Source organism: Rhamphochromis longiceps, linkage group LG13, assembly GCF_057381845.1.
Source record: "Rhamphochromis longiceps isolate RC_006_pf linkage group LG13, R_longiceps_female_GT1.1, whole genome shotgun sequence".
NCBI classification, from domain to species: domain Eukaryota; kingdom Metazoa; phylum Chordata; class Actinopteri; order Cichliformes; family Cichlidae; genus Rhamphochromis; species Rhamphochromis longiceps.
This window is the reverse complement of record NC_140569.1, coordinates 5,886,562-5,912,052: the sequence shown is the minus strand read 5'-3', so window position 1 is coordinate 5,912,052 and position 25,491 is coordinate 5,886,562. Positions and strand designations below refer to the sequence as shown.

The following is a 25,491-nucleotide window of genomic DNA, read 5'->3' as shown; positions in this document are numbered from 1 at the left end:
CCTAGCTGGATAAATGTGTTTGCTACATGTTCAAGTGGTTTTATATTCTTGGCACACTGTTATAAAATGTTGGCTAGCAAGTGTCTATCTGTCCTTCCTGTTTGTAGTACTGCAGGCCATTGTAGGTCCATTCTAATATCAAAACGGCCTCTTTAAAAAATATTTAGTATGTTTTACGACACATATTACACTATTTCAAATGCTTTTGGTGCCAGAAAATGTTAGTATGCCCTCCTGTATGAAATCAGCTTGCTTTTTGTCCTTAGTGAGTTCCTGGTACCAGCTACAGGACATGCAACAGGAGTGTAAAAGTAGTTTTATATCTCAGCTGCCTTAAAAAGGAAAAACTGGAAAATGAAATCTAAAACATTGTGCAGAAGAAGTAAGATATGCAAGGCTACATCAAACAGATCAAATTAAGAAGGGAATCATTGTTCAGTCCAGGTTCCTGTTCAGCTCCTGTATATTTTACTCTGATGCACAATGTACAAAGAATTTCTGCTCACATTCTTCATTTACATTTTTTCTCCTGCATAGTCACATAAAGTAAAAACCTTTATCAGGTTGTGTAGCTAATACTAATCTAATGAACATGAGATTCCATTTATTGTTATTTAGCGCATGTGAAAAGTTTTGTTTTAGGTTTTCTATCCGATCAGTTTTAGAAAGAGAAAAATCATTATTTACCACTTTAGCAAGTTAATAATTTGTTCTGTCTGATCACTTTTGACCATTTATAGCCCTGAGCCTTGGAACTTCAAAGAAAAAGACAAAAACAACAACAACAAAAAGAACATTTAGAAAAACAAAGCAGAAAATATGGCAGCATTTTAAACAAACAAAAATAAAAACAACTACCATTTTAGGAATTACAGTATTTAATTTAAAAAAAAAAAACGGAATAATTTGAGGGTTTTTTGATTTGTTTTTGTTGCGTTTCCTGTTTTTTGGTCTGTTTTGCCCTTGTGAGTCATATATTTGATATAAAACAACTCTTTAAGGCAAATAATCCTCCTGGGTAAAAATAAAATCTAAGCCCCTCCCTTTAGAAATAAAAAATAGTGCGACACAAACATACAGAAATAAAGTTTACATACAGGCTGTTAAATTATACTGATATCAGTTTTTAATGCAAATCTTCTCATCCTGCTGTGTCACAGACACGAACACCAACAGAGGCTGAGCACATCCACGCCTCATTCAAAGCAGCTTTCTGAGCGCTGTTGAGATCATGAGGCTCAGCACAGCAGCAATAAACAGCTTTGTAAAAGTTCCATGACACGTAGTTTCACAAGAAGACTTAATTCACACACCAGACATGTTACTCAGACACATGGTGTCTGACATTTTAAGACGGAACTGACATATTTGAACAGTTTTTGAATTTAATCTGGAAAAAAGGCTGGGATCACACCTGAAGTGGTTTTGACGCATGGCAGTAAACACGACATACACCACAGGTAGGACATGAAGAAAGTTATTAAAAATGATAAAAATACAGTCTGTCCTTTCTCTGAATTCAGGATTGCAATGGATGTTTTTAGGATGCACCATTTAGTTCCATTATAATCTAGACCTCAAAAACGGGTAACTCTCACTCAGACGTTCTGGATGGACAAGTAGCACTGCAGGGAAGCAGAAAATTATGTAAATGTGGGGATGAATTGTCTCTTAAACGATCTCTAAACTTAACTCGCTTCTCTGCTGCTGTCATGTTGGTATGTTCCGTCAGTTTGATGACAAATATATATTTATTTAGAAAAAAAAATAACCATGTTAACAAAAAAACATTTTTTTTCTTAAAAGGAAATGTGCTTATATTGAAATAGAGTTCAAAGGTCTCATATTAAATTAAATGGGAGCTCAGTGCATAGTTTAGACAGAATCGTGGATAGCTAAGCACTGTTATTCGTCTATATTGAGGTTTGTGTTTAAGGGCTCACGTGTACATATCGGATGTGTTTATCTGGCACATTAAAAATGATTTTGTCCTTGTGTTTTTGCATACTGCAGTAGGTGGTCACTACAGCCTGCTGCCTTCACAGCATCACCTCTTTGATCATCTAAACAGCTGAACACATAAAGAGCTGCTGTGCAGCCTCTTATAGCTGACAACATGGTGACAATAGCTGTCCCTGACCTCGTCATTTCCACTTTTAATGCCACTAATAACACCGCCACCAATGTCCACTTAGCCAAAGTGATGAATTGGCTGACCTTCAGCCTTGGGCTGCCCGCCATTGGACTCGCTCTTTACATCCTCAAGAATCTCTCCAAAGGTTTGTCTTCTCTGTGTTTAAATATGTCTTGTGATTAGAGTACAGCCTTTCAGAGCTAAAGATGCAGAGGTTTGAGTTAGACATTTTGGCTAAATCTGGGACAAAGTTGGCACTAGCAGTGTGTGCAGCACAGTATATGTTTTTTGTTTTGTTTCATTCTTGGGATTTTATCACTGTGCATCACTTTAACCCCCACTTCTAACTGCTTGTCACCACTGAACACCTTTTTCAAGTGTGGCTAATGGAAACCAAAGAAAATAGCCCCTTCGATCTAACATGAATTGTCTTTGATTACTTTTACCTCAAAAACTGGGCAGATAACAGCTTCTGGGCACCTCCTGTGCATCCTGCTGGACACTAGGAGGCAGTCAAATTTCATGTAAAAGTAAAATTTCATGTCTTGCTTTCAGCAGTTGTAAATTTACACACAAGGTAACAGCTAAATGTAGACAATACAAATTTGTTTCTTCACCCTGAATATATAGCCACTATTATAAATCTACTGAGCCACTAAACAGGTAAACCAAAGACAGTGGAGACGATTGTATCATATCATCAAAGAGGGATAAGGAGGCTGACATTTGTCTTCAGGAATGCAGCGTATGCTCCCGACAGGTTGATATCACAGCTAATGTGATGGCAGCAGCAGAATACACTGATCTAAATGGGACTGCTTACTGATGGCACCAAAAAGACCTGAAACAAAATTCAACACAGACACATGGAGATAAACTCTGGGTCTCTGGCATCATAACAGCCTGGCTGATAACCTTCAGGAATACTTCTTGTACCAGAAACCTTCAAACTGTTAGGTGTAGAACACATGCCTCACAGAATGTAAAAAGAAATGAGAAGAAAAGCAACAAGCCACTGAACCACAGCAAAGGAATCGTAGGCACAGATATGTAGTGGCTCTTAACACACTTTAAACAAATAGCCCAAATTACTGGTGACTGTGGTCTACGACATGCACATTCAGTGGAGAAGGGGTGATTAAATGCTGCCTCCTAAAAGTAAAAGACTTTCAGACAGGTTGTTAAAGCACAAATACGATGAATGTGATATTTTGCGCTGTGCCGCATACATTTAGAGAGGAAGCGTTAAACCTTGTTTAAGCCTGCTGACGGCTAACTGTTATCAGATGTCCACAGGCAAAGTTTTGTTTAAGCTACTCAGCCTGTGCATCTGTTTCAAATAACTATGTATTTTTTTCATTGGGATGAATTTGATAAACTATTTGAAGATCATCTGAAATTACTCAGAAATCTGATTGTGACCCACACCCAGTTTCACACCTTGGCTCAGGCGATTAGAGGATCATCAGGGGGTCCTTTTGTCCCTCTGTGGGGGGACACTCCCACTAGGTTTAAATCTGGGACTCTCCACCATTTGACCTTAGAACTGAAGAAGCTTCTCGGATGAGAGGTGAAACGTCTTCAAGCAACTTAAAGAAGTCCAGACGCTTTTCTTTGCAAGCTCCTTTGACTACGATGACCTGGATGACTGAGAACCTTCACAGACATACTCAGAAATCTATGCTTATAACAGCAAACATCAATCTTCTTTTCCCTTCATCCCCCAATGACCTTGGCCACGTCTCATAAGTAATCTGCAGCTATACAGTAAAATACAAGAAAGTAATGTGAACCCTTTTGAACAAAAATATCGAGTATCTGTGGGACGTGCTGGACAAACAGTCGCCAACTGCTAGTGATCAGGGACTTCTGCGCTTCTGAATAAATATCTGAATATCTTCAGCACTTCTGTTGGATCAGCAAATAATGGATAAGCACCTGTTTCTAACAACATGTCATCATCTTGATAGGTTTTAGTATTTCCTGAGTACAAGTGAAGTATTTAATAGCAATAGCTCAGCAATTCATTTAATTTCTGTGTTTGTTTTCCAGGTGGGAATAAAGTTCCCATGCACGTCATCTTCCTCCTGGTTTCTGACATCATCAGTTTCTTCGGACGTCCTGATGCGAGTCAGAAAGTGGACAGCGGGTCCACGTTCTCTGCCAATCCCACCGACTTCATCTTATATTTTGGTGTCGTCTCCAATATCACCCTCATGCTGTTCATAGCTCAGGAGCGCCATCTCCAGGTGGCCTACCCACAATGCCTTGCCTGCTGCACCAGTATCAGGAGGCATCCCGTAGTGGCCTTGGTAGCATGGGCTGCCCCATTCGCCATCCTGGCTCTCGCTGTGCTACAGTACAACCTCTGGTTCGCTGTGGCTCTCCTTGCTCCTTTCCCCTTTCTCCTCTTCTTTGCTGTGGACTCATGGAGGGCTCTGAATTGCTCCAGATCTAATCCTTCATCACCAGAGAGGAGAAGGACAGTGGTGGGTATCGGTGCAATCTGGGCCAACTACACTGTCCTCTATGTCCCTTTCATCCTCAACCTCCTTCTTGAAGCTCTGTCCTTGACAGAGGTGGTGAGCTATCTGGGGCTAGTGTCTCACTTGCTGCTCTACCTCAGCCCTCTGGTGGACCCTTTCATCTATATATTCATGAATAAGGGTCCCAAAGAGGTGCTGCAGGCACTGCCCTGCTGCCAAAGGTGTAATCAGAAAGAAAACACGACACCCACAGTGAACACTGTGTCTGAGACAGTAGAAACAAGACTTTGAAGAGGAAATACAGGAAATACACAAATCTGGCATGGGACAGTTCATAAGTCTGTCAGATTTCTGGAAGAGATTTTTAGTCTGAGGCATTTTACACAGGAATGATTCTGTTACTCTAAACTTGTAAAACTATAAACTACTGTAAACACATAAGACTGCAGTTATGTGCGGGCAAGGAGAAGAGAAATCTGATAGCAATTAGCTTTGGCAAGACCACACAAGTAGTGTCAATGAAAAGTGTCAGGTTGAATATAATTGGATGTTACAGGTCAGCTGGTAACAAGGTGGTTGATGAGATGGTAAACAGAATGAGAGGCTCCATTCCAACACTGAAATAATGCATATAGAGAAATCTGGCTCTCAAATCCTTCCTCAGCCATACGAGCACATATGCACAATCAAAATAAGGGTCACTGGATTATCCATTGTCCATCATAACTGCAAAGCTACCAACACGGTCTACTCATCTATTTTAGCTTATCATAACGTCTCTCTCTATATCTGAAATGCTTTGTATTTGTTTGTATTAACACTTGCTTTCTTTCATTGTCAATTTCTTTTTATAAGTTAGCGTTCCTTTTTAAGTATATTTACAATTGTAGGAAATTGTTACCAGTGCTGGAAAATCAACTTTTCTTGCAGGAATGTGCACACACACACACACCTGCATCTAAAGGGCAGCCTAAAAAGCGAGCTGATGGCTGTTCCCTTCAGGATCTTGCTGGATACATTTATTTTTGCTGTGTTCTCATATTTTAGTTAATGCAAAGCTCAGTATTGCTGGATAACTGTAAAAAGTACAAGTTGAAATGTAATGAATTGTCTGTGTTTACACTGAGCAGTAAGGTCACTTTTGATCACCTGACAGGTTGTTCTAATATTAGAACTGCCTCACATACATTAAAAATAACACGGTGAAGCTCTTCCATACATCTTGCATACGTTTTTTTTTTATTTAAAAAAAACAACTGTGAAAATGTAAATTCCTGCTGATTTGTACAGTTTTTAAGATCTCACAATACTTCTTGCTTCATGTACTTTATTAAACCTATAAATTTTATTGTACTTAGATTTGAATGCAGTTACACATCTATATTTCTTTTGTTTTCCTTTTTTCATTTTGTTTTTCTTTTCTTTTTTTCAATTGTGTAAATATCAGTGGGAAACTGTCTCGGTATTTAAAGAAAAAGGTCCACATATAAAGTCTAATACAGTGCATCATCTTTTAGATCAAATGTAACTGAACATTGGTCAGTGCAATTTTTTAATGTTATAAAAAATGACATTTATTCTTTCTTTTTTTACATTTTTGGTCAAAATCTCTTTTGATTTTGAATTCATTCTTCGTTAACCTAATTGTGACTTAACTTCTAGGAAAATAAGCGAGGATTCCTTGGATACATCTTTCTTTCTGAAATTAAAAAGAATGGAAAAAAATGAATACAGACCAACATAATATTTAAAATAAGTTAAATAAAACATCAGTAGCTCAACAAAAGGCTTAAAAGTCTTTAAAAAAAATCACACAGCTTATATTTTAAATAACTTCATATATATATATATATATATATATATATATATATATATATATATATATATATATATATATATATATATATATATATATATATATATATATTTATTTATTTATTTATTTATTTTTACACATTTAATGTATTAATTTAATATATGTATTGTATTATGTCACCAACCTTGGATTTTCTATGTCATCAATTGTCTCAGGCAGCTTCACATTCAGTGTTTCTGGAAGAAGCAGAGCCACTAGGCCAGAAATAATGGCTAAAGAGCAGAGGATGATCTGAGGAAGAAGAGTCCACACATCCTCCAGCAGCAGGATGAGTGGAGCAATTGATACTCCCAGACGACTCACGAAACTAGTATAGCCCAAACCATTCTGCCTGATAAGACAGAAAATAAGTCAGAGGAAGTGAAACCTCTGTAACCCTGCTGAAGGCAGACGAGTTTATAGACCTTAGGTGATCTTTACTCAAATAATAATTAACATCCAATGCCGGAATAATGCATAATAATCCTACCAAATAAAAACTAACTGGCATGGGTCAAGGGATTGGAAGTAAGTGAATCACTGACCTGGTCACGGTAGGGTAAAGCTCAGTGGTGTAGAGGAAGATGGTTGTAAATGAAGCTTCTGAAAGGCCTTTTCCAAGTGTGGCAACAATGGCACGCACGTGCCACAGATCTAAAGAAAAAAAAAGGAAATAAATAAATAATCATTTACATTTAGTTACTGTGAAACAAAAGGGAAAACTGATCACTGCAGTATAAGCTGCAGTATTTATTCTACAGCAGTGGTCTGGTAATCTAAGGATATAACATCTGTAAATAAAAGTGGAGCATGGTTTTAAAGTCTTACCAAAAAAGTGCCCTAAAAACCTGCATTCTTTCTAATGGCCAGCAGAAGGCTTTTGTGAAAAAGAAATCAAGTAGTGATTGCTTGTAAGTTATTACTTGACTAAAAACTTAAGTGATGACTAAACAGTCTCAGTCACAAAAATCTTTAAAAAAGTCTAATTTACAGTAAAAAAAAAAAGATAGTAATCCTTCAGGTAATGGCTACATTGTGATTGACAGGTACCATTAAATACAATTTCGATGCCAAAACTAGCATACAAATTAATATCATAGTAAATGAACAATGTATGCTGGGAAAAAAACAGGCTAGCAGAAACTAGCAAGCTTGGTTAGCCGGGTCCTGTATGTGTGGAGTTTACATGTTCTCCCTCCCGCTGTGTGGATTCTCTTTGTGTACTCAGGGCAAATCCCAGAGCTTAAAGACAAGCATTTCAGATTAATTAGTGACTCTAAATTGGCCATAGATGTGAGTGTAAGTCAAAGGTTATCATTCTTCGTGTGTTAGCCCTGCGATAGACTGGTGACCTGTCCAAGGTCTACCCCCCTTCTCCCAAATATGACAACAGGGATACGCTCCAGCCCTGCGATGACCCTAAACTGGATGTGTTTTCAAAAAACAGAATGGATGGATGGCTGGATGGACAAATAGATGGATGTATATCTTCACAAAATGCCAACAGGCAAAACTCCCAACTCAAGCCTTCAAATCAGTGATCCACAAACGACTGGCTGTAAAAACTGCATACACAAGAAAAACTGCATTCTTCCTCTTCCTGTAAAAGAGAGCACATTAAAATCTCACGGTATGATTTTATTGTGCTCTCTTTTACAGTGACCCTGTTTGGGTGAATGAATGCACCTGAAGTGAGAAGTTATTGGTTTCACAAAGATACCTCTGCTAATAAAATGAGTGCACTTTAGTTTTCACAGTATTACAAATAAACAAACCAGCCTGCAGTCTGTGCGGTTACAAAACTTCTGGAAAACAGGTAACAAAAAGCTCTCAGTGACCTTTGGGAATAAAGATGTTTATCCCGATGCAGATCCCGGTCAGTAGCAGCGTGCCTGATTGGCATTTCCTTCGTCCAATGATGTTGAGAAAACAATAAATTGTGAGCTTGGCAGGAACTTCAATGGCTCCATAGATAAAGTGTGTGAGGTACATATTCAAACCAAACCCAGTGATGTTCAAGCTGATTCCATAGTATGTTGAGGCGACTCCATACCTGCAGAATATAAAAAAGTATTTTTATAAAACCTACAGCATTCAAAATTCAACTATTGAAAAGAGATTTCTGATTAATTCAAAATCTCAGAGTAGTAGATAGAGGTAGTTTATGATTTATATAATTGTTGTTGGTATTGTCTTCATGCTGATACACACCAAACAATTCCAAGTAAAAAAGTTAACCATCTCATTCTCGGTGTTTTGACTAGGTGGAAGTACGTATAGTTTTTTGCCTGGTTTTCCTGGACTTCTATGTTGGAAAGAGTCTGTAGAAAAACAGAAATAATAAGCAGTTAAACATGGATATTGATTTCTGGGCTAAATCGAAATTTTTATTGTTTTTTTTTGTTGCTATTTTAATATGTTGGTTCGAAACAGGTCTCTCTTGTAAATGATACACAGAGTCTCAATGTTTTGTCCTTCAGAATGCTGAGGCACAAAACTCATATTGTATTGTATTGAAGAAGGTGATGAAACAGGAGGAATGACTGCAGTTTTAAGCGGTCTTTCAAGAAAAGTTCATTCAAGAACTCTGGAGTTTCACAAAGTGTGGACTAAGGCTGATGTCACTGTTTCAAGAGCCACAATCCACATCAAACCACCCCTGAACCAGAGACAAAGTCAGAAACATGTAACTTAGGCTAAGGAGAAAAAGAATTGAATTGTTGATCATTGATAAAAAGTCCATTGAACATCAAAGTTAAAGAGTGTGGATGAAGAGTGCACAGTATCCAAAGTGTGTGAAGTCCAATGTGAAGTTTCTGCTGTCTGTGATGATTATACAACTGTCTACCAAGAGATTTCAGAGCATTTCTTTAGTCTGCTCACAAGCTTTGTACAGATCCTGAATCTCTTTTCCAGTAGGAGCTGGCGCCTTCTCACAGTGCAAAACTTTTTGCTTGATTAACCCATGCAACTTAACTTATGTACTTAAGTAGAATTGTCAGGTATCTGTACTTTACTTGAGCAGTTTTTTTCTGACAACTTTTTACTTTTACTCCCTACATTTTTAAACGATTATCTTTACTTTCGACTCATTTTCTTACATTTTCAAAATGGGCTTGTTAGTTTTGGTTTGACGTATTTGAGGGAAGTTATAAACGAAGCCCAGCCTTACCTCTAGTTTTTCTCTGGAAAGTTTTTGTCTTCTGTTGATGTTTGCACATTTGTCAAGATAAAACTGGGCCCTTTCCACTTTACCATTTGCTAAAAGCCAGCGAGCAGATTCAGGAATCCACCTACAATTATAATCATACAAAATAATCAACCATTAATTACAACGATTATAAGTCAGATGTGGGAAATACACTTCCAAAAAATGTCATGAATTAATGTTGTTATGAATAAAAAACATCTGTTTTGTTCCCCTGCTGTTGTACTTCACTTACCACCAGGTTAGAACTGCGAATCCTAACGGGGCTGTAACTGTCATGGTCAACGTCCGCCAGTCAGTGAGAAGAAAGGCCATCCCAGCCAGCAGCATGTAACCTACAGACCAGGCCAGGCTGCCAATCACCCCAATAGTTGACCTATGACTTATGTCAGCCCACTCAATGGCTGAAAGGTATGAAAAGTACCAAAATGAATGATTATTAGTTTATTGTTAATTATGAATTTTAAACCTACAACAACTGATTTTAGGGGCGCAACATGTGATGTGTTAACATTTTTTGAAGGCAAAAAAGTCATTTACTGAGAACTATTGAGATGATGCTGATTCCTGTCAGTGAAAATCCAGTGAAAAATCTCAGCACTGCAAACAGTATGTAGGAGTTTGCAAATGTGCTGGAGAAGCCGAACACGATCGACAAAATGTAAGAGACCAGAAGCATGGTTTTTCTCCCATACCTGGAAACAGCACAGGAAGTACATTTTCCCATAACAACCTACAAAGGCCTCAAAGGGGTTTCACAAATGTAAAAGTACAGTCATGTTTTTTAAGTGTGGTTTTGACCAAAGAATTATCACAACTATTATTCCTTGTGCACGATAAATTGAACAATGGAAAAACAAATGCATATCCAGCATAAAGTGAACTGCCTTACTTATCACAGAAGAATCCAAAAGCTAGGGCTCCGATCATAACTCCAACGAAGAATATTGTGTTTGTGGTTTTTGTCAGGCTCTTTTTATCACAGACAAGGTTCCACTGGGAAAGAAACCCACAGAGGAAAGCATCATTTAATTTGATCCATTTAGGTACTAGTTTCTTCTATTCAGGCCAATGTAAGGGTCAATATTTTTTTAAATAAAATTTGAATTTCATGACAGTCAATTTATGTCACACACTGTGCATGTTTTTTGTTTTTTGCAATATTAGTTTTTAGTCGTACACTATTTTTACTGTACCTCTGTGGCCAGCGTGGAAATGAAGGTGGAATTGTCATAAACCCATCCACTCTGACACCAAACTGTGGGCAGGTCAGTGCGGTTGGAGTTGTTGGATAAAAGCTGAAACTGAGGCTCTGCGAACATCTCACAGGATTTCGGCTCCCCATCTTCTCGTACAGGAAGGCTGACAGTCAGTTTCTGCTCCTGAGTTAAATTTCTGAAGAGTTCTTCTGAAGACTTCTCCAGCGTGCTAATGTCACAGTGGTGAGGGGGCACAGCAGCAATGAAGTTATTTAGTAAGAAGTGACAGGGGAGAACCATCCGCGAGGTGCACAGCAGGATGAGGATGGCGATTTGGAAACGCCCAAACCCATCGATTTCCTCGAGGATGGTCTCAAACTTCATCTTTGCTCTGCTTATGACTGCAAAAGTAAGAGGTTTAGAGTTAGGCAAGGCAAGGCAAGGCAAGTTTATTTGTATAGCACAATTCAACAACAAGGTGATTCAAAGTGCTTTACAGAGATATTAGAAACAAGAACAAATAAAAAGCATGATTTAAAATTGATTAAAACAAGCAAATAAACTAACTAACTAATTAACAAACAAACAAACAAAACAGTATATAAAATCAAAACAGATAAAATCAGAACAGTAGATAAAATCAGTAGTTAAATGTAAGTTTTGAAATTTAAGCTTAAAGTGTGGATTTGGTGCTTTATTCAAATGCAGCTGAGAACAGGTGAGTCTTCAACCTGGATTTAAATAAACTGAGTGTTTCAGCTGATCTGAGGCTTTCTGGGAGTTTGTTCCAGATATAAGGAGCATAAAAGCTGAATGCAGCTTCTCCGTGTCTGGTTCTGACTCTGGGAACTCATAAAAGACCGGATCCAGATGACCTGAGGGATCTGGAAGGTTCATACTGGGTCAGGAGGTCATTGATGTATTTTGGTCCTAAACCATTCAGAGCTTTATAGGCCAGCATCAGAACTTTAAAGTCTATCCTCTGACGGACAGGCAGCCAGTGTAAGGACCTCAGAGCTGGACTGATGTGGTCCACTTTTTTGGTCTTAGTGAGGACTCGAGCAGCAGAGTTCTGAATGAGCTGTAGTTGTCTGACTGATTTTTTAGGTAGACCTGTAAAGATGCTGTTACAGTAATCAAGCCTACTAAAGATGAATGCATGGACTAGTTTTTCCAGGTCCTGTTGAGACATCAGATCTTTTATCCTTGATATATTCTTGAGGTGATAGTAAGCTGACTTTGTTATTGTCTTAATGTGTTTTTCTAAGTTTAGGTCTGCATCCATCACTACACCCAAATTTCTCGCCTGGTTTGTGGTTTTTAGATGTATAGATTGAAGTTCTCTGGTGACCTGTAATCGTTTTTCTTTGGCGCCAAAGACTATTACCTCAGTTTTGTTTTTGTTTAGCTGGAGAAAATTGTGGCACAACCAGTCATTGATTTCCTCAATGCATTTACCAAGAGCCTGTACAGGGCCTCGGTCTCCTGGTGACATTGTGATATATATTTGTGTGTCATCTGCATAGCTGTGATAGTTTATTTTGTTGTTGTTTATAATCTGTGCCAGTGGGAGCATGTAGATGTTAAACAGAAGGGGTCCCAAGATGGAACCTTGGGGAACTCCACATGTGATACTTGTCTGCTCAGATGTGAAGTTACCTATTGATACAAAGTATTTCCTGTTTTCTACGTATGTTTTGAACCAGTTTAGTACAGTTCCTGAAAGACCTGTCCAGTTCTCCAGTCGTTTGAGTAATATGTTGTGGTCAACTGTGTCAAATGCTGCACTGAGATCCAGTAAAACTAGGACTGACATTTTTCCACTGTCTGTATTCAGACATATGTCATTAAACACTTTGGTCAGAGCAGTTTCAGTGCTGTGGTTCTGTCTAAAACCTGACTGGAAGGCATCGTAGCAATTATTCTGTTTTAAGAAGTAACTGAGCTGTTGAGAAACTGCTTTTTCAATGATCTTACTTAAAAACGGGAGATTTGAGATCAGCCTGTAGTTGTTCATTTGTGTCTTGTCAAGATTGTCCTTTTTCAGTATAGGTTTGATTACAGCAGTTTTTAGTGATTCTGGAAACACACCTGATAATAAAGAAAAGTTGACGATCTGTAACAGGTCTGACTCTAAAGTCTTTGAGACCTTTTTGAAAAAACTTGTTGGCAGGACATCTAAACAGCAGGAGGAGGAGTTCAGTTGACCTAAGATGTCCTCCAGGTCTTTGCTGTTAATAGGTTGAAACTGTTTCATGGTGTTTAAACAGTTTTTTTGGTGGACACAGTACATATCCTGGATCTGCTGTTGATGTACCAATTGCTTGTCTAATTTTTTGGATTTTTTCAGTGAAGAATTTGGCAAAGTCATTGCAGGCCATGGTCGAATGAAGTTCAGCTGCCACTGACACAGGAGGGTTTGTTAGCCTGTCAACTGTAGAAAATAAGACCCGAGCATTATGGCTGTTTTTAGTGATGATGTCAGAGAAGTAGGACCTCCTTGCATTCCTCAGTTGTAAATTATAATTGTGAAGTTTCTCTTTATAAATGTCATAATGAACCTGGAGGTTTGTTTTTCTCCATCTGCGCTCAGCTTTCCTACACTCTCTTTTTTCATTTTTCACCAGTGTGGAGTTTCTCCATGGAGACTTTTTCCTTCCAGAGATAACCTTCACCTTAATGGGAGAAATAGTGTCCATTACATTTAACATGTTAGCATTGAAGCTATTGACGAGCTCATTGACTGACCATCTGGGCAGGTCAGGTGTTAATGGGAAGACCTGGTTAAAAATTGCACTACTGTGTTCAGTTATACACCGTTTTGTGATCACTGTTGTTGATATATTTGTGTGGGCTGAGATTTTACTTTCAAAGAAAACACAGTAATGATCAGACAGGCCCACATCAGACACAGTAACCTTTGAAATGCTCAGGCCTTTGGAGATCAGTAGGTCAAGAGTGTGTCCTCTATTATGTGTGGCCTCTGTTACATGCTGAGTCAGCCCAAAGTTGCCCAGAGTGTTACTCAGGTCTTTAGTCCCTTTGTCCTGAGGGTTGTCCACATGAATGTTAAAATCCCCAGCAATAATTACACAGTCAAAATCAACACAGATCACAGACAGCAGTTCACTGAGGTCATTAAAAAAGTCTGTGCAGTATTTGGGAGGCCTGTAAACATTAAGAAACACAACTTTGGATGGGGCCTTCAGCTGTAAAGCCACATATTCAAAAGACTGAAAACTTCCAGGAGATAGCTGCTTACATTGAAATGATTCATTAAATAAGACAGCAACCCCTCCTCCTCTCCTGCTCGCCCTGACCTCACTGATAAAACTGTAGTTAGGAGGGGTCGTCTCGATGAGAACAGCTCCACTGTTACTTTGGTCCAACCAAGTTTCAGTTAAAAACATAAAATCAAGGCTGTGCTCAGTGATTAAATCATTAATTAAAAATGTTTTCCCAGCTAGAGATCTAATGTTTAATAAAGCCAACTTAAGTGTTTTAGAGGTATTACTTGTCCCCTCGTGTTTGGGAGCAGTCTGTGGCACACAAGGTATGTTTACTATGTTTAAAGATCTTTTAGAGTGCAGCTCTCTGTGTTTTGACCAGGCCACATGTCTCCTGTCACCTAAAAGTACAGAAATTTTAAAACCTTCTAGTAAACAGGGTCCCAGCTTCTCCTGGGAAAAGTCATCACTGCCATAATCCTCACAGCCCGGACCCTTCACACATCAGACTGCGGAGACAGGGCATGAAGAGGAACTAAGGGGGGCGAGGCTGGGCAATGTGACTTCGATTGCTCTGTTGAGGGTGGGGCTCGATGGCGAACCTTTGGCCGCTCTGGTGGGGGGTTTATGGGGGACAAAAAGGGATTGGGACGGGGGGTAGATCTGAGCCCAGCATTGACCCGCTCCATCATCACCTCAGTGAATTTCAGGTGTGGGGAGGAGGGAGAAAGGGAGGGGGAGGAGGGTGATGGCCTGTCAGGGGTTTGGGGGACTGGGGAAGGTCGTGGTCCCTTGTCCTGGTCGTTGGTGTTGTTGAGAGAGTTGGAGGCAAATAGGGACCCCTCTTCTTGCCTTAGATGTCTCTCCTTTCTGAGGCTCTTCCTCAGATGCCATGGATGTCTCTCCTTTCTGAGGCTCTTCCCGGGTGGGGGCAAATGGAGCTCCTCTTCAAGGTTTCTGCTGGGCTTTGTCTGTTCTTGGAGTTCTGTTTGTTCCTCTTTATGAGATAACTCCTCGTTTATCTCAGCCTTGGCACCAAGCACGGATGGATGACGTATGAAATAAAACAAGTTGGAGGTGAACAGTTTCACCCCTGACTTGTTAAAATTAAATCCATTTGCTTTGAACAGATGCCTGCGTTCCCAAAAAACATTAAAGTTGTCGATAAAGTGCACTGAGTGGTCAGCACATGCTGATACAAGCCATTTATTCAGTGTAAACAACCTGCTGAATCTCTCGTCTCCTCCTCTGACCGGCGGTACAGGTCCACTGATGAATACAGCTGCATTCAGAGAGTTTACAGTATTTAATAATCCAGTAAAGTCCCGTTTCAGAACCTCCGACTGTTGTTTGGACACATCGTTTGACCCTGTATGCAGAACAATGTTTGTCACAGTTGGATATTCATCTGCAATTTGAAGAATTCTCTCCTTCAGGTTGTTGACCATATCCTTAGGAAAGCAGAGGACTTTAGTGTTCTTACCGCACATCCTTTGTACATCCTTTACGGCAGAGTCACCCACAATCAGAGTTTCAGGCCTAGCCTTTAGCTTTCCCTGTGGCCTTTCACTTTTTAACAGATTTTCAGACCTTATTTCGCTGCTTTTAGATGGATGGTTGTCCGATATAGATCCAGGGTCCTTTGATAGTGGAGCAAATCTGTTCTGCAGTTTCACATTCAGTTGTTTTGGAGGTTTGTTGTTAACCTTCCTATTCACGGTTGTCCAGTCCTGTTTCCTCCCGTATACAGGGGTAGAAGAGCTTCTCTGTCTCGTAGGAAGTGAAGGCCAGTCGGTTTCAGAGATTTCAGCTCGCTGTGCCCTGCCTGTGATACGTCCTCCCCCTTCCAGGAGACATGATTTATGTCTTGGTTTTGCACCAAGACAGTCTAAGGGGGGATTATCACTTGAGGATTTATAATAATGCACAGAGTCTACTTTCTTGGTCATGTTATCTGTGCTCCTTAGCTGTGTACTAGCTTGCTCATCGCCCTTGTTTTGAATCAAAGGCAAGGTTGTTTCATTTCCACACAGTCCATTTACCTCCACGTTTACTTCTAAGCGATGAATTTTTGTCTCCAGTACTGCAATCTTCTGCAGGAGGCTGTGGTAGTCATCTGTGGAGAGGGAAGGCATCTTGTTGCTAGTTAGCCTAGCGGTTAGCACCTTTCCAGGCTATTGAGGCTGCTCGGTGCCCAGACGCTGTAATCAGGCTTCAGCTGTGTCTAGGCCACAGACACACGGAGCGCTGAGGACAAGGTAACCATAAAATGTTGCTGTTTCTGTTAAGAACACTCTAGTCCTAATGATCTACAAGTGTCCAGAAGTTATCGCAGGTAAGCTCACACGGAAAAAAGGGAAAAAATCAGCATAAAAATCAATAAAAATCAATATAAGAAGCAAAGCATTCAAGAGCAAAGAGATGAAGCGTCCACACTCACAAAGGGGAGGAGCTGAAGTTTAAAATGTCAGAAAGTTAAAGATGTGAACATGTATCAATACAAAGACTGAGATTACTCACCTGCATAAAAAGCTGCATAGGGTGCATGCACTCGAGCTGCAATGTCCTCTTCTGAGTTCTCTGCCCCCTTTTATATGATAGGTTTGGATTTAAGCTCTTCAGAAATTTGCCTGGCAAACTGACTTGATCATTAACTTCAGGGTGACTTTTGAACATCATTACATTGCAAAATATGTCAAAGTCCAAGTTGGTACTCCAAGTTACACATTGGAGAAGCTAGTACAAATGTCAAATGCCCCTTAACCCTCCTGCTACATGAATGTAAGGACAATAAAATTTAAATAATGCAAACCGCAAAACCAAGCAAACAAATGATCTCCATAAAAAGCTTGTGACATTTCCCTTCATAAAAATCAGTAAGCGAAAGTGACTCTGGGAAAGGACAAAATGTTCTTACTCTGATCTCCGTGTCTCGGGGTCTCTGTGTGGGTACCTTCTACAAAGTTCACAGTTCAATAGAATGCAGATTTTAAGGCAAATGCCTCAAACAAGCTAGGCTGGTTAGTAACCCATCCACTGATAACCCTCAGCCACATTTTAACTTACAAGTGTTAGTCCTTCTTCCAGGAACAATTGAGCTTCAGACACGCCGCACTCTGCATACGTTTAGGAGAGAAATGATGTAATGCTCGAGGGTCACTAGTCAGCAAATATGACAATTAAAATAACTGATTGGATAGCACTTCTAAGATATTAATTCTCTCACAGTTTACACCTGTGTACATTATTAAATTAAGATTTAGTCATGAACTGTTTTACTTCACATCTGTTTCTAATGTATTGATGTAAAGTAAAGTAAGTAAAGTAAAAATTTATTTATATAGCACCTTTCAAGATAAAAATCACAAAGTGCTTCACAGAAGCTAAAACCTAAAAATAAAAATCAACCAAAAGCAAGTTTAAAACCATGGTCGGCAGCGGCAAAGCCAAACACAGGCGCCATCATACCGGAAGATGTTTCACCTTTAACAATAACAATGTAAAAATCAGAAACAGATACAAAAGAGTTAAGAAATACTACTTTAATTCACACAGATAAACGAAACATGTCAGTTTAATCAATTACACAGAATAGTACAACATGTATACATGTTTTTTTTACTTGGCTACATGTGTGTCAGTGGATGTTTCAACCATCCATCCATCCATTCGCTACCGCTTATCCTTTTCAGGGTCGCGGGGGGTGCTGGAGCCAATCCCAGCTGTCATAGGGCGAGAGGCGGGGTACACCCTGGACAGGTCGCCAGTCTGTCGCAGGGCCAACACACAGGGACAGACAACCATTCACACTCACATTCACACCTAGTGGCAATTTGGATTATCCAATTAACCTATCCCCACAAACTGCATGTCTTTGGACGGTGGGAGGAAGCCGGAGTACCCGGAGAGAACCCACGCAAACACGGGGAGAACATGCAAACTCCACACAGAAAGACCCCGGCCTGATGGTGGAATTGAACTCAGGACCTTCTTGCTGTGCAGCAACAGTGCTAACCACCGTGCCGCCCTATGTTTCAACCAACCAAGCTTATTTAATTATTTAAGTGTGTAGAGCAGGGGTGGCAATTCCAGGCCTCGAGGGCCGGTGTCCTGCAGGTTTTAGATCTCACCTTGGGTCAACACACCTGAATCACATGATCAGTTCATTACCAGGCCTCTGGAGAACTATAAGACATGTTGAGGAGCTAATTTAGCCATTTAAATCACCCGAGGCCTGGAGTTGCTCACCCCTGGTGAAGAGCAACAATAGAGGAACTGCAAATGTTACAAGCAATTCCATTGAAGAACCATCTGCACACTGCACAAAAATTACTTTTCAGGTTTACAATTTCCTGCTACTTGGAAAATTAAAGAGTAGAGGCCAAAAGGTCAAATATCATGCAATTTGAATTTGAAAATTGCATTTTATGCTGGATACTATTACAGATCATCGAATCCTCACTGAATCAAAATTAAATTAATATTTAAGAAAGAGGGGGCCTCTGAAAATTAGCATCTACTTCACCATTTTTGAAAATAGTCAGAGGTTAAAATGTATTTGAGTTATTTCTGGTTTTAGTAAACAACTTTTGATCAAATAGCTGAACCACTTTTTGTAGCATTTTATATGTTTTTTTTCCCCAGCTACAGATGTGAGAGACAGAATGTAAAAGTTAGCAGTGCCATGCTATCATGGTGCTTTTGTGATTTTTGTTTGGGAGTTGACCTGCGCAAATACGCATGATGATAAAACACTGTAATTTGGAAGTTCAAAGTTGCATCAGCAAGATATTTCCTCATGTTCAAAACATTCTCCTCATTGAAATCATATCACAAACATCTGTGATGATTTTAAGCAATCTGGCAGGACAACATTTGGCTATGATCACTTGCAAACCTGTAAAAATCATTCTAAATTTGGGAATAAACATGTCTTCAAGCATGAGATTGTGTGGGTGTTTTTATGGGGCAAAAAAGTCCATCAGAGGCACAGTTCTTAAGTGGAGTAACGCACATGTTCTAAATATTGGGATATATGTAAATACACTGTAGATATTTTCCACATCAAGTAGTAATAGATGAAAAAAGGGAAAAACGCATAATTTTGTTTTGAATAACTTTTTGTAAGAAGAATTTAAACCATTAACTTACATTACTCAACTTACCTGCAAAAGTCTTGAGCCACTTTCTTCTTTGCTTCCAAGGAGCCAGAGTTTCTTGCGTGTTTTTAAAGTGTTCTTGAGAAATGATTCTTCAAACTTTCTGAAGGTTTTTTTGTTTGCTTCTCAGTTAAGCCACTTACCACTGACCCAGGGGCGGAGCGTGGGGGTGGCTTACTGGGCTTAAGCCCGGGTTGTTTTGTCAGAAGCCCGGGGTATTTTGGAGTGCAATTTTTTCATAGTTAGATGCCTGGCTGACAACTGTATAAAACAAAAAGTACACACAATATTCGAAGCACATAGTGCACACTGTGGGAATTTACGACTGTGCGTGAATCCCCCCCTGATATTGGTATGATCCAAGCTCAGGCACTAAGCGACTGAGCGAGGGGGCGGGGCAGCTGCTGCCCGTCAGTGCGCTGTTGGAGAGACGGAGCCAGCCATACTAAGGAGAGCTTAAGTTTGACCAGGTACCAAAGCAAATCATTCGTACCGTACAAATAATGTAAATATGACGGTGCATCACGAAAGATTGATATCAAACTGATCACTTGACCAATATTACGTTACTTGCTCTTCAAGTGAATCAACAAATGGCGAAATGAAAAGCCGAACAAATGCTATTTTTTTTTAGAGATTCTTAGCTTACGTGTGTTTATTTCATATTTTCAGTTCTTACCCTCCCCGACTAAATCGGTTTCAGTTATGTACTGAAATATAAGAATGGACATTAGAGGGTTCTTTCAAAGAAAAACTCAGGTAAATGTTATTTTATATATTATGCTTTGTATGTTGTTCAGTATATTTGTATGCAAAACAAGAGGAATTTCAGTACACAGCAGGATATTCACATTTGTAACCAGATATTTACACTTTAGGGAGAAAACATAAAACATTTTTACTGCACAACATCAATTTAGAGTAAACTTTTGTTTTAGATAAATATTGAAATATCTTTTGAATTAGTTAAATGTCACAATAAAGAGAGACAGAGCTTTCTGTTTTTTATCACTTTCATCAAATTTAGGAGTACATGTACACTAAGTTTATTGTTAATTAATAAGAAAACTCCAGACGATTCCATTCTGAAGAAGCTTCTGATAGGTTAGTAGAGTCCATGTGAGTAAACAGGTGGCACAGCTGTGGATGCATATAAGGCAAAACACAGAGCCTGTTTCTGTGACATGGGAAAATCAAGAGATGTCAACCAAAACACCAGGAAAAGAACTGTGGAGCTCCATAAGTGTGGCTCAATTTTGAATACAATTTGGTGCCATTTGCAATTAAGAAATACAGACGATTTCTCTCTTTACTCTTAAAGTTAACAAATATGTTTTTTATATTTATCAATCTAAAAAAATAAACATTTAGTCTGATTTGATGTTACAATTAAAAAGTGTTTGTGTTTTTATCTGAAGAGTTTGTAAATATCTGTATATTTGATGATTGTCAGCACAAAGAGGGAGAGAGGAACAGAGAGGGAACAAGAGCAGGTGAGACACACATGTTAGTCAAATGGTTGTTTACCAAAAGTATCACCGTATCATAGGTACTCATGTATCTCATACCTAGTGTTTCTTTTTAGGTTTGTTATTTTTCAAATTCTATATTTATTAAGTTATGCAGGCTTGTTTGCACAACAAGGCTAAATAATTATATAAACCTTTCTCAATCTAAATATTGTACTTTGGTAAAATTAAAAAATAAATGTAGTGCAGGTCTATGATGATTTTTAGTGCTACTATCATCTAGTTCTGATTCTGGTTCTGTCTTGGTTAAGTCCCAAGTAGTCCTGATTTTGAACTGTTGTAGTCCTGTTTTAATTCTGGATCAGTTCTTGGTCTGGTTGAATTGGGGTTTAGTCCCTGTGTCTTGATACAGCCCTGATTTTGTTCTGCCTTGCTGCTTAATTAAAAAACTAGTTTAAGGTGTTCTGCACATGTGATATATATTTTTCCCTATATGAAGTCATTCTTTTTTGAACAAAACTCAAAACAGAGCCAATTAATCTTTCAGTCATTTCTACCCCCCCCCCCCCAGGGAAAAAAAAATCCCACATGCATACTATCCTTTTGGGCTAAGCCCCGGGTGTTTCAAATGTCTGGCTCCGCCTCTGCACTGACCTATCAATCAATCAATCAATCAAGCATAAAAAGGCACCTAAACTCAACAGACAAACCAATGTTGAGAAGTAGAGCAGAGCAAATAAAGAATTATGCCTATTTTTTCTTCAACAAAACATATAAAAGTGACCATAGTGGCTTTTTTCATAAGAATGCATTGGGTTTTTCTTTTTTACTCACCTTTTTTACTCACTATGTGTTAATAGACCTCTCTGCATTGAATTGTACTTCTTATTAATCTCTGTCTCTCTCTTCCACAGCATGTCTTTATCCCGTCTTCCTTCTCTCACCTGAACTGGTCACGGCAGTTGGCCGCCCCTCCCTGAGCCTGGTTCTGCCGGAGGTTTCTTCCTGTTCAAAGGGAGTTTTTTCTTCCCACTGTCACCAAAGTGCTTGCTCATTGTTGGAATTTTCTCTGTATGTATTATTGTAGGGTCTACCTTACAATATGAGGCGACTGTTGTTGTGATTTGGCGCTGTATAAATAAATTTGAATTTAAAAAAATTACATTAAAGGTATATAAATGTATAAATTATAACTGTTGGCTAAATTTGACAATCTGTATTTATTAACTGAGCAAGTGTTTTGTTTTAGTCATCTGAAACTGATTGAAGTCATGCTCAAGTACAATGGGTATTCGTTACGGTAGTGACCATATTTGGACACTAGGTGGTGGTGTAGCCTCTTCTTATAAAGATAAATTAAACTCAGCATGCTACAGCAGGTGAAATGACAGGATTAACACACTGAATAAGTAATAAGCTAGTTTGTCTTCCGTATTTAACATTATTTTCTCATAATTTCAGAGTGTCTAGTGCACTGGTCAAACGCACAGGACATAAAAAGGAAAAAAAGGGATACAAGTCCTTTTGGACTTTGTTTGCGGTTCACTATTTTGTTAATCAAGCATTAAACAGAATAAACCAGCAGCCCACACTAAAAGCAATTAATGTGACTGATACACAGCAGCAAGAGTTGTAAGAAAGCAAAGAGTCTCTACGATACTATATAAAAGTCCTCAAGCAAACCCTTTTAAAAGGGAAAAAAAATCGCAGAAATAAAGGGTTGGCACAAATGTCACGTGCAAAAAAAACGTCAACAGCTCATTCTGGACAGTGGGTGACGGATTGACCGTGAATATATAGTAACTGTATCCGCACAAAACTGGAAAAATAAGGCCCTTAAAAACTTTTATTATCTTACATTCTTTCTGTGTGTAAACGACTGTTGATTAAATGCATCTATACTGAAACTGGAGAAATATGTCCCTTTGGTTTCAATTTAACAGGTAAACCTTGTTATCAGTGCATTTCACTTCAACCCATTTCAAAGGATGAATTAGAGTGGAAACTGTGAGCCGGGCCTGCTCGGATCACTTCTGAAAGAATGGTCAAAAATTCCCATAAACACACACTTAAACCCTGTGGAAAGCCTTCCCAGAAGAGCTGAATGTCAGGAGATCCTGAAGCCTCAGAACATGAAGAAAGGAAAATATTTACATTTCATTTTAACATCATTTGTTATTTAATATTTTTTATCGCTTTGTTCTAAAATTCAGAAATTGGAAAAAAAAAAACAAGAAAAAGTCAATTAATTTATATATTTTTAATGTTTCCTAGTTAAGACAATACCAAAACTTAAACACACTGTTTTGAATAATCATACATGTTCATTTATTTTAAAGAACATGTGAAGATTTGTGTCAACTCAGAGAGGAAAGCTTTCTGAATGTATATACACGGAGAAGTGCTTTCTAAATGACAATCTTTTATTTTTTACATAAAGTTCAATATTGAGTACACATACAGACAAATACACACATGAAAAGCATCTAAGCAGTCAAAGAGAGAAGCGTTCTCATGAGAAAGCTGATGTTTACCCTGCGGAAGCTATACAGTCTGCACCGTCTGTGGCTTTCACTTAAACACACACACTGACGGATGAAACGTCTCCCCGGCCATATGTCTGTGTGCTTCCCCTACGCACAGGAAGTGCCCTCGAGGGCGCCGAGAGGTTAATGACGCCACACTAACACAAGGTCAGAAAATGTAGCACATTGAATAACAAAATAACTGGAATGTAAGATTTTTTGCTTATAACTTTTCATTTCTGAATATAAAGATGAATAAGTAATAATAGTATTAAATTAACTAAAACTCAGCATTTAAATTGTGACAATTTACTTAGAAGACAGAGCTTTGTATTGAGCGCCTCTTTGGGCCATCGAAACCACAAAACCACAACTTTGCTATTCTGGTTTATTCTGTCTGCTGAGACACTGCCATTTTTGGCCAAAGGCATTTATTTTCATTGCTTGAGCTCGGCGACATACAGCAGACAGATGTGGTTGTGCAGTAATTGGTGCACATAATAAAGCACTTAGTAGTTAAAGAGCAAGATATTTCTGTAAGGAACTAGTAGACACCATCTGCTACAATAAGCAGCTTTATTTATACAGCACAGCTCTTCAACAAGTTAGTTCAAAGGTCTTTACAAACACAGGGGTGACAAAAAAGCCAGAAACAATATTAACTGCTTTAGCGTAGTGTTGGGCCAACTCATTGTACCAGAACAGAGTCAGTGCACCCTAGCAGGTGTCTGAACTCAGCTGGACAGATGAACATCAATATTCTAAAAGGTTTACAGTGGAGGTGGAGTGCTTTCTCTAACAAGTCACTCCAAAATGTCACATTATTGTTGAATTTGGGTGAGATCTGGTAACTGTAATTATATTATTCACACCATTTTTTAAACCATTCACTTTCTCCCATGGGGCTTAAAAAAGAATCATAAAGTAAAGGTTATCGCTCATAACAACTTTGTATTATTTGCAAAGGATCCATTATTTTTCCTTATACTTGTTGTTTGCCACCTGTCTGTAGGTGGAGCAGCAACCTCTAGTGCTGAAAAGCTATGAAACTCTAATATAAAAGTACCTTTTAATGTTGGCAGTAATCCATTCGTTTTTTATATTGAAGCTATTCTGCTTATTCTCAGCTTCATATTTTAATTCTTGGAATCCACTACAGTTGATTTGAATAAATCCCAGTTTAGAAATGAAGCATTTTTATGTTATACTTGGCCATGATGCAGTCCTTCAGCTCATTTTGCATGAAATAAGCCATTTTTGCTACCCTCCCTTTAAATCAACTTTCTTCTGATTGGCTCTCCCTTGCAAATAGAAGGTGTGAAGAGCATGTAGGCAGGGTTTTCTGTGCTCAAAGCCAGAGCTGTGTCTGGTGAAAGTGAGGCTGATCTGGACAGCACACCACCTGCGGGCCCCGACCTCCGACCCCAGCTAGGTAGATCTCTCCTGCACGTTGTCCACCACCCCAGGCCGAGCACATCTTTCCAACGCTTCAACCTCCGGCTCCAGCTGGGCAGGACCTGCTGGCTCTTCAACCTCTGAGCAGGTGAATGCACAGGTGGTGGGGGTGGAAGTTGTTCAGCTGAGCTCCTCCAGGGAACAGGCACGGGTGCAGGCTCTTGCCGGGCACTAGCTGCTCCCACCCATGGAGTGTGTACAGGTGCAGAGGGAGGCTGTGCCTTGGGTGCCCTCACCCTGGGAACCGGCACAGGTGTCAGAGTAGACCAGACCTCAGCCACTCGCACACATTTGGGAGACGCCGGTGGGGATGGCCGCGGTGCCAGATCCTCAATCACCTGCATCTGGTGCTCGGTCCGCTTCTGCGGCTCCTCCTGGTGAGGGTGTGCCACAGCTGCCTGTTCCTTCTGCATGGCCTCTAGGTCAGCCAACATTTCAGCCAATCTTGGGTTTTGTCACCACTGTAATAAATCCACGGCAGACCTGACCAAGTTTCCATGATTTTCAGCATGGCAGCAGTCGAACGCACACAGGAACAGCAACACAAATTCAGGACCTAATACAGACTTTAAAGCCGCGCTGCAGACCACGCTCTGCCACACACTGCCTTGTAGTTGTTTTGCCTCAGCCAAACAGTTAAGTTGTGGTTTACATCCTTGTCTGTCCACCTATGATGCAGTATACATATGTAGTCAGTAGTGGCCAAAAACTCACCTTTGATTACCATATTGCATTTACTTCATCAATGAATCCAAGTGAACATTTATCCTAGAT

The 25,491-nt window shown here is 39.3% G+C and overlaps 2 protein-coding genes and 1 long non-coding RNA gene across 6 annotated transcripts; 2 read left to right on the top strand and 1 right to left on the bottom strand.

The window, feature by feature from the left end:
- Positions 1-921: 921 nt before the first annotated feature.
- Positions 922-19,404, bottom strand: LOC146655265 (solute carrier family 22 member 7-like). 4 transcript variants are annotated; one of them, XM_085427393.1, is made up of 12 exons: positions 19,275-19,347; positions 16,630-16,696; positions 10,880-11,283; positions 10,576-10,679; positions 10,224-10,378; positions 9,919-10,087; positions 9,648-9,768; positions 8,687-8,796; positions 8,314-8,528; positions 7,021-7,129; positions 6,621-6,827; positions 922-6,319 (listed from the first exon to the last, which is right to left on the bottom strand). In XM_085427393.1, exons 3-12 carry the CDS (start codon positions 11,264-11,266, stop codon positions 6,256-6,258), a joined length of 1,641 nt encoding a protein of 546 aa, XP_085283519.1. In that variant the 5' UTR covers positions 11,267-11,283; positions 16,630-16,696; positions 19,275-19,347; the 3' UTR covers positions 922-6,255. The 4 variants fall into 4 exon arrangements, with proteins under 4 accessions (XP_085283519.1, XP_085283522.1, XP_085283521.1 ...); XM_085427396.1 differs by lacking the exon at positions 19,275-19,347 and having other exon boundaries at positions 8,314-8,381; positions 8,481-8,528; positions 16,630-19,268; XM_085427395.1 differs by lacking the exon at positions 16,630-16,696 and having other exon boundaries at positions 19,275-19,404.
- On the top strand, positions 2,117-4,911 carry LOC146655266 (uncharacterized). Its single transcript, XM_085428861.1, has 2 exons — positions 2,117-2,279; positions 4,187-4,911. The coding sequence occupies exons 1-2, from the start codon at positions 2,117-2,119 to the stop codon at positions 4,909-4,911; spliced, it is 888 nt and encodes a 295-aa protein (XP_085284987.1).
- Positions 19,405-19,425: 21 nt separating the features above from the next.
- On the top strand, positions 19,426-22,102 carry LOC146655264 (uncharacterized). The gene is made up of 4 exons (XR_014914270.1): positions 19,426-19,738; positions 19,941-20,027; positions 20,722-20,761; positions 21,652-22,102. It is a non-coding gene; the product is annotated as an uncharacterized LOC146655264 (long non-coding RNA).
- The last annotated feature ends 3,389 nt before the right edge of the window (positions 22,103-25,491 follow it).

Coding starts and splice junctions, on each gene's coding strand:
- LOC146655266 (XM_085428861.1), top strand. CDS start 2,117: ATGGTGACAATAGCTGTCCCTGACCTCGTCATTTCCACTTTTAATGCC. Junction 2,280..4,186: donor CCTCAAGAATCTCTCCAAAG/GTTTGTCTTCTC, acceptor TTTGTTTTCCAG/GTGGGAATAAAGTTCCCATG.
- LOC146655265 (XM_085427395.1), bottom strand. CDS start 11,266: ATGAAGTTTGAGACCATCCTCGAGGAAATCGATGGGTTTGGGCGTTTC. Junction 10,379..10,575: donor TTTGGATTCTTCTGTGATAA/GTAAGGCAGTTC, acceptor TGCTGTTTCCAG/GTATGGGAGAAAAACCATGC. Junction 6,828..7,020: donor CTTTACCCTACCGTGACCAG/GTCAGTGATTCA, acceptor CTGTCTTATCAG/GCAGAATGGTTTGGGCTATA.